We start from the raw sequence: 12131 nt of genomic DNA, 5'->3' as shown, positions 1-12131 counted from the left end.
TTAAAAAAGTTATAAGTTGATTTGCAATTTAATGAGTGAAATAAATATTTGACCCCTTTGCAAAACATGACTTTATATTTAGTGGCTAAACCCTTGTTGGCAATCACAGAGGTCAGACTTTTCTTGTAGTTTGCCACCAGGTTTGCACACACCTCATGAGGGATTTTGTCCCGCTGCTCTTTGCAGATCCTCTCCAAGTGATTAAGGTTTCAAGGCTGATGTTTGATAACTCGAACCTTCATCTCCCTTCACATATTTTCTATGGGATTAAGGCTCTCCTTTGTTGCATTGGCCATATGTTTTGGATCATGCTGGAATACCCATCCACGACCTCTTGTGTAAAAAGCATTGGATTCGCATGGCTTTCAAGGGACTGGTTATCTTTCATCCAGCTCTTAACATCAAGGATGCTACTGGTGGCCGTAACACCGATGTTACGCATCAGAAGAGCCCTAAAGAATAGACTTCGATGTCTTCTCCCTCTTTAAAGCGGGGTTCCACTCAAATTTTTAACTTAATCTTACCCCCTTCAGTTAATTGCATAGATGTTCAAATGCTGCACGCAAAAAATTTTATCGCTGTAATTACCTTTATATTGTACTTTATTGTGGCACTTCCTGTCTCTCCTCCCATGGGAGTAGGCGTGTTTTATTGCCTTTCCAATGCTTGTGGGCTTCACATGCCCACAAGCAAGATGGAAACAGCCAGCATCACATTTTTTAAGTTATTCTTCAGTACGAAAACAGAGGCGGAAATATTACACCCAAACTGTGAGTATTATTTTGGGGTTATCAAAGTGTCTCAATGACCTAAAAAAAAAAAAAGATTGTTCGCCGGACTCCTGCTTTAAGTGATTAGAAATGTCCCTTTTTAGTTTTTCCACTCTTTCAAATTAACCTCCATGTTGAGACTCCCCCAAACTTGTCCACGCACACATCCTGGCATCCAGTCTTTCAAACCCCCCCAACAAACTTTCCATATTCGTTAAGTGATATTCACTTTCCAGAGTGGAGGGTTGTTTGTTTTCACTTAGCATCTCAGATGCTTGGGTTCAGGAGGTGGTATCCAAAGGCTACAAATTGAAGATTTTCTTCCTTTCATGTCTTTTGGGTTCTCGCCTACAGCATTCCTTGTCATAAAACAGATTAGCAGATTGTCCCATTTCCAGTGCCAGAATGATTTCAGAGCTTTTTTTTCCAGTCTGTTTACTGTTTCCAAATGGGGGTTTGCCTATTCTGCATCTCTAAGCTCTTAATGTCATTGTATGCGTTCAAAAATTCTGCATGGGGTTTGCCAAATCTGTCATCACCTTCCTTTTATCAGGGAGACTTTCTTACTTCTGTAGACCTCAAAAATGCTTACCTATATGTCCATATCTTTCCAGTGCATCATTTCCTAGATGCCTACATTGATTGCTAATACAGGGTAATAGGCCTCACAGTAAACAGTGGAATTAAATTCATGCTAATTATCTCCATTTCTGTGCAGGTATGGTAACTTTTCTTATGCTATTTTGCAGATATTTTTCCTTAACACGTCTAACTGAATTAGATTTGGTGCATTACCATTGTCTGCTTATACAGTAGAACACTAAGGAGTTGGCTTATAAATGATTTCACACAAGATTCCCACAACTTTGACCTAGGATTCATAGATTTATTTATTTTTTTCAGTAGAATTAGAAAAATGCTTGAATCTTGTATGGAAACCTTTTTAAAAAGGGTTTACTTTGTTCAAACCACAAAAAAATGAAAATAAAAAAAATCCTAACAGTATAAACATGGTTTTATATATCTGACATTAGAGCCCAAAACAGAGCTGCTTTGTAACTGAAATTGTAATTTTTTTTTTTTTTTTAATAACTTTAAAGTGGTCGTAAACCACAAAAACAAATTCTCCCTCAAATGTCATAATGTGCTAATGATGCGCTGGCAGGGCTTCTATCCTCACCTGGTCTTCCTTACGGGTTTGCGGGCCAATTGACTGGCCGAGCCGCAATGACGTCATGGCTGCGGCACAGCTCTCCATTTGGATGGCACGCCGTCCATTGAGAGTGCAGTGCACATGTACCGGTGACAATTTCTTTGACAGCTGCCGCTTTAAGTGTGAATCACACTATTACATAAAACCAAAATTATAAAGAAGGCGCTATTAGATACCTCCTTAACCTTATATGTGAGAAATAATTAACTTAAACACACTACAGTGTTAATAATGTGCTATGAATTGAATCATTCCAAAAAAACAGAAACCTGTGGATGTAAAATCATACAGTTCATATATCAATGTGTCAGTCGTTTGTGCACATAGAATTGTGCTAAAAAATACAAATATAAAGTCCTTATTGAATTGTGTCTATAGCCTGCACTTTAATTAAATGCTTCCTATCCACCGTGTCTCTTTTGGACAAATCCAAAAATAAACGTGCTTCAACACCAATGATACAAATGCTCGCTCACTCACCAGACCCCAAAGGCCCGCTGGACCACAACGTATGTATAGTAATAGCAATATCTGCCAACATGGGACTCCCGCTTGATTCATCTCCAATTCACAGATGTTCCTTCCCCTAGTGGGATATGTAACAATTACCCAGAAAGAAAATAACACTGTAATCGTGCAACACAGTTTTATTTTTAACATTTCCTCTTAAAACCAATTCCCAATTATGTGCGCACCAGTTCGACCAGCATCAACTTGTATATCTACATATACTATCCACCGCACTGCTGCTAAATGGTACAGACAAGAGTGTCTTCTGCCTCACCAAATTCCAGCGTGCGTCTCACTGCTTGAAAGGATGTGACGTCACCTGCGGTCCATGGGAATGCCAACAGCGATTCGACCTCGATGCATTTCGCTGTATAGCGTCATCATGGAGTTGATCACCACCATTTTCCCGGAGACCTTATACCCGCTGCTGTGATGTTATTGGTGCATGGAATCCCTTCCATGCATCAAGCCCCCAAGGGGGAAGGTTTTTAAAAAAAAAAACATATCAAAGCATAACAATTTGTGCAAAGGATTAGTAATCATAAGACCCGCCCAGGAATCGCTTCCCTCATAAATTTGATCAAAACTGATCGAGCTGGTCTCGCCCTTTATAAATACATTTTGATATACAACTATAATACTATAGCCTTCTTATACCATACAATTGATTAAATACAGCTAACACCTCAACTAAAATACAACATCCTTAAAAGGATATATCTTATCCTAATATTGCACAGCCGCAAAATTAATCTTAAAATGATCCCTGTTGTGTGGCCACCGAGTAGTCAAACAGTTTGAACTTCCCCAATTCAACTAAATCCATTTACCCATACTCCACATATCTGCTTTGAATGTCAAAAATATCTCAATTGTTTCTGGTCTAAAAATTGTTAATAAAACAATTTAGGTCTATGTCCTTGTTTAAACCCAGGGGGGCAAAAGTTAAAAAATTATTAGTCCTTTGCACACATTTTTATTCTTTTTTTGATTTGGTGTTTTGATACCTTCCCCTTTGGGGGCTTGATGCATGGAAGGGATTCCATGCACCAATAACATCACAACAGCGGATATAAGGTCTCTGGGAAAATAGTGGCGATCAACGTCCTGATGATGCTAAACAGTGAAATGCATCGACGTCGAATCGCTGTTGGCATTCCCATGGACTGCAGGTGACATCACATCCGCTCGAGCAGTGAGATGCACACCGGAAATTGGAGAAACAGGCGGCTCGTTTGTCTGTACCATTCAGCTGCAGTGTGGTGGATAGTATACGTAGATATGCACGTTTATGCTGGTCGAGCTGGTGGCGGTCTGGACACCCTGACATGTAAGCACACATGATTGGGGGTTGGTTTTAAGTGGAAAGTTTAAAATAAAACTGTGTTGCACGATTACCGTGTTATTTTCTTTCTGGGTGATTGATGCATATCCCACTGAGGGGAAGGAACATCTGTGAATTAGAGAGGAATCAATCGGGAGTCCCATGTTGGCAGATTTTGATATTGCTATACATGCTTTGTGGTCCAGCGGGCCTTTGAGCTCTGGTGAGTGAGCATTTGTATTATTGGTGGTGGAGCACGTTTTTATTTTTGGATTTGTCAAAAGACACACGGTAGATGGGAAGCATTTAATTAAAGTGCAAGATATAGAATCAGATGTGGACACAATTCACTAAGGACTTTATATTTGTATTTTTTAGCACTATTCTATGTGCACAAACTTATTACGAATGACACATTGATATATATGAACTGAATGATTTTACATCCACAGGTTTGTTTGTTTTTTTTTGAATGATTCAATTCATTGCACAATACTAACACTGTGTAGTGTGTTTAAGTCCAAATTATTTATCGCAAATATAGGGTTAAGGAGAAATTTAGTCTAATAGCGCCGCCTTTATCATTTTTGGTTTTATTTATTATATTATAGGCTTACCTGTAGATATAAATAAGATTTTAAAAAAAGCCTTTACTACCACTTTAATTAGAATTGCACCAAATGGACAACATGTTCATTTAGGCAGGATATGCCATCTGCCTGATCAGATATTTCTGCATGATTCCTTGCATTAGATACTATAGCTTTAAATCTACTGATTTTGGAATTTTGTATAGGTTATTATTTGCATAATACCATTTATTGGCTGTATAAAAAAATTGCACTGCAAGCTTTCGAGGCCAGTGTGCCTCGAAAGCTTTCACTACCATTTTTTTAGCTAACCATCAAATAGTTTCGCCCTAAATCCAAACTTCTACTTTTGACAGTGGCTAACATGGTACAACACTACTGCTGCTGGAACTTGATATAAAATTTAGATTTGATCTGCATGTAAACAAATCCCTAGACATAAGCCACCCAGGCTATAGAGTCATTTGCCACCATTTTCCATCTGTGTTAGTAAGGTATCTTATTGTCGGTTTTTTTTTTCTTCTGTTTTTAAGATGGCCAGCAGGACGATGAAGCCAGTAAAATCGAAGCATTGCACAAAAGAAGAAATTTGCTCGCAGCTTTCTGTAAACTCATAGTATATAATGTAGTTGAGATGAACACTGCTGCGGACATCTTCAAACAGTACATGAGGGTATGTACATGATTGCCTTTTATTTTGCTCAACCAATGCATTTTCCTGCAACTTTTACCCTTGTTTAAAAAAAAAAAAAAAAAAAAAAAAAAAAAAGCCTGTTGCTCATTGCTATTATTCCTATTCCCAACGCTCATCCTACCTTATCCATCTAAAAAATTAGGAGTATTTTAACTGGGTTCTGGAAGGAACATTTCCACAGTCTGCTACTATGCTAATGCTGGCCATACACTATACAGAAAATCGGCCGAACCCATTTTCGAAAAAAGAACGTTCGACCGTGACCGCAAACGATCGTGCCATCATATAATGACCGATAAATTGTTCAGTGGACATGAATAAATCATTTTTTGTTCGTTTTTTTACATATACCTAGTGCAGACAGTTCGGACGGGAAACACATTAACCTTGCAATTTATCGTACGTTCGGCAGAAATTTTCCAAACTTCCCGTTCGTTTTTTCCCCACAAAAACGTCACAAACGATTATCGATTTGTGCCCATTAACTTGCCGAAAAACGAACGAAGTGTCTATACGAACGATTTTTCGGCCGATTTTTCGTATAGTGTATGGCCAGCATAAGTCAAGCTAGATTTTCACAGAAAAGTAGTAAAATCTGTGGAAGACAGAGGTGATCAATTAGTCAAAGTGGCTGCAGACTTGGCCCCTCCCTCATTAACAATAATGGGAACCCTTTTGTTTTCACCAAGTGTTAGCTTTGTAAGTACCGGTTTTCAAACCAGATCCTTTGTCCCTGTACACTGTCCTGGCATCTACACCCCGGCTGTTTACAGGGCCTCTACTTCTATGCATAAAGGAGATAAAGCCTCAAACACACTAGACTAATACACTCCCTCCAACTGGACTATCAAATACTAACAGGTGGACATAGCAAGTTTTTTTTGTCTTGGTACCTATTTACTTTTTTTTTCTCTTGTTTTAGTATTACAATGATTATGGGGACATCATCAAAGAAACAATGAGTAAAACACGGCAGATCGACAAGATTCAGTGTGCAAAAACACTTATACTTAGTTTACAACAGGTGAGTAGACTTTGCGTTTAATAGCTGTTCTCTGTTTAGCCTTGTTTTTTTTTTTTTTTTTTTTTTTTTTTTTTTTTTAAGGAAAGCTCAACTTGGGAATTGTGATTGTGAAAACCAGCTGCCAGCAGAAAGACTAAAATACAAGTCCCAATAATATGATATGCAAGCCTTCAGTCAAAAATGCAACAGTAGTAGTGAGACTCCAAAAAAAAAAATAATAATTAAAAAACCTTATGGCTATATATATATATATATATATATATATATATATATATGTGTGTATGTATATATGCGTATGTATATATGCATATATATATATATATATGTGTATATATATATATATATATATATATATATATAATGTGTGGTTAATGTAACACATTACATTAACCACCAGAAGATTTTGCCCCCTTCCTGACCAGAGCACTTTTTGCGATTGGGCACTGTGTCGCTTTAACTGAGACGTTGTACCCAAACAAAATTAATGTCGTTTCCCCCCCCCATCCCCCCCCCCCAGAAATAGAGCTTTCTCTTGGTGGTATTTGATCGCCTCTGTGGTTTATATTTTTTGCGCTATAAACAAAAAAAGCGATAATTTTGAAAAAACACAATAGTTTGTACTTTTTGCTATAATAAATATCCCCATTGTTGTGTTTTTTTTTTTTTTTTTTTTTTTTTTAAAAAGCGAATTTTTTCTCAGTTTAGGCCGATCTGTATTCTTCTACATGTTTTTGGTAATAAAAATCGCAATAAGCCTATATTGATTGGTTTGCGCAAAAGTTATAGCGTTCACAAAATAGGAGCTAAATTTATAGCATTTTTATTATTATTATTGGTTTTTTTTTACTAGTAATGGCATTAATACAGCGATCAGTGCTATAAAAATGCAGTGAATGGTTTAACACTGGGGGCGATCAAGGCGTTAACTGTGTTCCCTCAAGTGTGTTCTAACTGAAGATGGGATTGGACTGACTAGGGGAGATAACAGATCGCTGTTCATACTTTGTATGAACAGACGATCTGTCACTTCTCCCCTCAGAGAACCAGTATCTCTGTGTTTACACACAGAGATCCCGGTTCTCGCCACGTCACGAGCGATCGCAGGAGCCTGACGCACTCACATCGGCTCCTGGGGCGCGCCCCTAGTGGCCACCCAAGGAAGCGACGTAAAATAACGTTGATTTGCCTGCCCGTGCCATTCTGCCGCAATAAAACTGCGGCGGCTGGTCGGGAAAAACAGGTTAATGACTACACAAAACTCATACACCTCATGCAGTCAGTATATATGCAATTGTGCAGCAAGAATGATGATGATCTCCAACAATGAAGTCCTAGTAAATACTAATCCTGGTGAAAACTACTTCTCCAAATTAATATAAAGTCATCCACCACAATATTCAAAAACTCCCAAGGTACAACTGTGTTTCAATAAAATTTCCACAGCATGATTGAGACTTCTGTGACTATCAAAATGAGACACTGCCACCACAACTGAATCCCATGGGTTTACCAGAAGGTAGGCCCTCAAAGACTAGGGGTCAATCTAAGCGTAGATATCATTTGGTCCCCCCATACAGTATTACCAAATACATCAGATCGCCTCATCCGCCAGTGGCACATTTAGCAATTATCAGAATTCAAAAAGCCCTACTTCGTCTGAAAAGGATGTCCTCGGGAGCTTTTTCAACGTTTTTGTGATTTCCCATGCTGCTGGTCAATTTTTGCATATATGCTGGTTTTGTATGTTTTATACATGATTTTATAATAAAAGCAAGTCTTGGATAACTTGCTTTATTGGAGTTTTTCCCTCCTCCTGTGGAGTTTGATTGCCAAATGTGCCATTGGAATCGGATGAGGCGGTGGGGTTCATGCCGTAATTTTGTATGGGGTTTGTACGATACATATGCTTTAATTTTCCTCTAGTCTTCAAGTTCCTTTCTTCTGCTAAGCCTAGGATCCAGTTGTGGTTGTGTTGCCTCACTTTAATGGTCATAGAAGTCCCATTAATGCTTCAGACATTTCATGGCAACACATTTGCGCTTTGGGGTTTTCTTTGAATAGGGTGGTGGAGAGCTTTATTTTATTTTTGAGGAGCAGATTTCATTATGTTTAGTTGTTGTTTGGACTTTATTGTTGACGATTGTTATCATTCTTACTGCACTATTGCATATGTACTGTTTGTTTGCGTTTTTATAGTCACTATAGTAATGTGTTGCATATATAACCATGAGTATTTTTTTTTAGAAGTCCCACTACTACTGCTGCATATTTCACATATACACTAGCGCTGCAGTCTTTCATATTTTTTTTCAGGGATTGCTGGCCCATGGGGTTTTTTGTCTCCCTAACTGTTTTTCAGTTCCATCATAAAGGAGGCATTTAACGTGAAGCAGTTGTAAAGGCGTAATTTTTTCCCTAAAACAAGCATGTTATTCTTACCTGCTCTGTGCAGTGGTAGGTAACAGTCTCTTTAGGGGTCCCATGCCGGCGTTTCCTCTTCGCAAGATTTGTTTGACAGCAGCAGGAACCAACAGCTCTCACTGCCACCTCTATCCTGTGAGGAGAGGAACAGAAACCAGCGCTACTGCAAAGGGACATAGCAATAGATCGAGAGAGGACTCGGGTAAGTATGCAAGGAGGTGGAGGCTACAACTACTGGGACAATTTTTTTTTACCTTCATGCAGAGAATGCATTAGAGTGAAAACATTTTTTCCTTTAGAACCACTCTAAGGGCTCTCAACCCCTTTGTAAGACCTCAAAGTTTCGTTCATCAGCAATTTTTTTTACTTTGCTGTGGACAACATTATAAGTTTGTAGCTCTTTTCTTCAACCTTGCCTTGGTTCTGAGAATATTCCCTAAGGCCTCACACTATTTCCGAGTCTTCTTTATCTCAGTCATTGAATACCTGAACAATCTTCTGCGACGGCAACAGATCACTCTGACCTTGGCTTCTAAGGTTTGAATTGTGCTCTAAAATTTCAGATCGATTCTAATCGCTGAGAAGTCGTTGCTGATTCAGTCTTGTCATTTGTAGTATTTGTGCTCCTTCTCTTGGATACCCTTCAGAAAAAGGGCTTCCTGTCCCAGAAGAAGTTGATAAAGCTTGAAATGTTTGAAATGCTCCTTAAGGCTCTCTAATCTTTTGGACCTAGCCCTTCAATTAGTTCTTGCTCCAGTTTCAGTACATAAAACTGGAGCTAACTGTATACTAGGGCAATGAAATGACCAACCTGACCTTTTATTTAATATGCTTTTTCACAGCAATTTTATCAGTAGTTACCTTGTGCTCTGCTTTTTCGTAGATGTCCTAGAACATGCCATGAGATACATTTTCAGAATGGCTCTAATCCCTATTCACATGCACAAAATCCTATGGCTAAGGTTTGAGCAGCTGAAGCTGCATATGTGCTTCACACATGTGCCTTTCCAAGGAAGATGTCTGTCTGGTGAGGCTCATCAAAAACTCTTCAAAGGTGGGAAAGTTTTACTTCCACAGTGGAAGGTCCTAAAACCACCCTCCTCAGGAGCCCCTAGCACCTGACTGCTCTAACCAAGCTTCATTTGTAAAACCTAAGATCTGCCCTTCCTTTCAGCGCAAGGCCTGACCCACCAAGGCCACTAATCCTTCTGCAAAGCCCTTTTCACACTGAAGGGGCGCCCTCACTTCTAAGAGCCAGGGTTCAATCAGTGATTTCAAAGGGGTACAAAGTAGAGTTTAAAGCTCTACCACCCCACTGCTTTCTTTCCTTTTCTTTTCTAAAACTGCCCAAGGACAGTCAGATTTGCAGAATGCCCCAAATTACCACTTGTTCCAGGGAGTTGCTGTGCCAGTACTGCCACAAAACAGGTTCAAAAGATTATACTCAAACCTGTTCACAGAATCAAAACCCAAGGTGCATTCGTCTTACTTTGGATTTAAAATCCCAAATTCAATCAAATTCCAAAAATTTCATGGAATCTGCAAGGTCAGTAATTGCCTCTCTGAGACAAGGGGGAATAATATGGCATTTGTGGACATCCAAGATGCCCATCTCCATGTTCCCACATACCCACCTCATCGGCACTTTCTGAGTGTCAGATTGGGAGACAACCACTTTCAATTTATTGCACTGCACTTCTGCCTATCCTCTTCTCCCAGAGTGTTGACAAAGCTCATCACACCTCTGCTTGCCCTTAGAACTCAGGGCATCCAAATCGCAGGCTATCTAGATGACCCTTTTCTAAAGCACTGCTCTCCCCTCCGATTATCAGATTATGTCCACAGGACAATTGAGATGCTTCTGGCCTTTTGTTGGGTGATCAATATTAACATCTGCCCTCCAGCCTTTGCTTTCTCTTGGATTAGGTCCTGGACACTTCTAAAGCAGAGATCTTTCTCCCAGAAAAGAAAGCTCTTTCTCGAAGTGCACATGTTCAAGAATTGATCCTAGAGACCTCCCATATTGAGATTCTGCATGAGTCTTAGAAGCCCAATGGTAGCTTCTTTTTTGAAGCAGTACAATTCGCCCAGTTCCATTCAATAACACTCCAAAAAACCTCTGGTCAACCTGGAAAAAGAAGGCTCCTTATCGGTTCCCCAGTGTTTCTGTCTAGCCAAGCAAGGATTTCCTGTCCTGGTGGATCACCACCCCATACCTAACAGTGGGTAAGTCCTTCCTTTCCTATCACTAAAAAAGGTATCCCAGCAGATGCAAGTCTCTCGGGCTGGTGAGGAGTGTTCTAATCTCTTAACAGTCCAAGGAACATAGTCACTGAGGGAAACAAAGCTCCCAATCAACGTATTGGTGTTCATATCAGTCAGGTTGGCCTTGTACCACTGAACCTCTCTTCTGAAGTGCACCCAGTCATGTTACGGTCAGACAGTGCCACTGCATTGGCTTACATCAACCATCAAGGGGGCACCAGGAGTCTGGCTGCCTTGAAGGAAGCAAACCAGATCTCTTGGACAAACTCTCTGTCCAGCAATCTCTGTGGACCACATCTCTGTAGTGGACAACTGGAAAGTGAATTATCTCTGCCGCCATGACCTGGATCAAGGGTAATGGGCAATTCATCCAGAGCTCTTCAACCTAAAATTCCAGAATCGGGAGATTCCACATGTAGACATCCTAGCCTCCAGATTCGACATCAAACTACCTCTGTCTGTCACCAAAACCAGGTATCCTGTGGCTCTAGCCCAAGATGCCTTAATCTCCTGATCTCAGGCTAATCTATGCTTTCCCTCCAGTGTGAATCCTACCTGTTTGTTCAAGGAAATAGAGCAAGAGGGGAAAAGGTGATTCTAATTGGGCCAGAAGAACCTGGGGGAGTTTAACGATCCTTACACAATGTATTTCGTAGGTTTCAAATATACCACTTCAGGCTCTAAGAAACACTTTGAGGGACTTCAAAGAGTATCCACTTAACATAAAAGCAATTTGCACCGATCTGATAACGCTCATATGTTGGCCCTCGGCAGGCTGAATTTAATCCCTGAAAGGGCGAAAGCTATTGAGTTCTTAACAGCCACTTTCAATCAATGGATCAGCCTGTAGTGCACAGTTCTCTCCAGTTAGGGCAAAAGCTACCTGCAATCAAGAAAAGAGGAAGAGGGAAAAATCGTGATTTTAATTGCAATAAACCGGCCCAGAACAACCTGGCACACAGACCTACTCAGATGTCAACAGACGACCCCTGGCCTCTTCCCAACAGGCCAGATCTGCTGTTTCAAGGCCGCCTTTTTTATCCTTCACAGTTGCCGGCATGGCTGTTGAAACCTAGGGTTTCTAAGTTTTGTGGTTCTTGCCTTACTACAAGCAAGAAAAGGCTCTTCCAGGAAGATAAATTCTCACATCTGAAAAATGTTTTGTCTGGCATTTCAGTCACAGAGATAACTCTATACCTCGCATTCTGACTTTCTTACAATCTGGTCTTGACCTGAAATTGGCCCTAAGTACTCTAAAGCCCAGTACACACTATAAGAAAAATCGGATGAACGATCGTCCAGTTTTCCAAGATGTTTCAC

At 39.9% G+C, this 12131-nt stretch overlaps 1 protein-coding gene across 3 annotated transcripts in view; it reads left to right on the top strand.

The window, feature by feature from the left end:
* STAG2 (STAG2 cohesin complex component) overlaps positions 1–12131 on the top strand; it is a 192241-nt gene that overhangs the window by 159532 nt on the left and 20578 nt on the right. For all 3 annotated transcript variants that reach the window (XM_073599424.1, XM_073599421.1, XM_073599422.1), the window contains 2 exons: positions 4941–5080; positions 6024–6125. In XM_073599424.1, coding sequence (XP_073455525.1) covers positions 4941–5080; positions 6024–6125 — 242 coding nt within the window. The remainder of the gene's footprint in view (positions 1–4940; positions 5081–6023; positions 6126–12131) is intronic.

The sequence above is a fragment of the Aquarana catesbeiana genome, linkage group LG09, assembly GCF_042186555.1.
Source record: "Aquarana catesbeiana isolate 2022-GZ linkage group LG09, ASM4218655v1, whole genome shotgun sequence".
NCBI lineage: Eukaryota > Metazoa > Chordata > Amphibia > Anura > Ranidae > Aquarana > Aquarana catesbeiana.
Note: the sequence above shows the minus strand (reverse complement) of the source record. Positions and strands in the feature narration are given on the sequence as shown.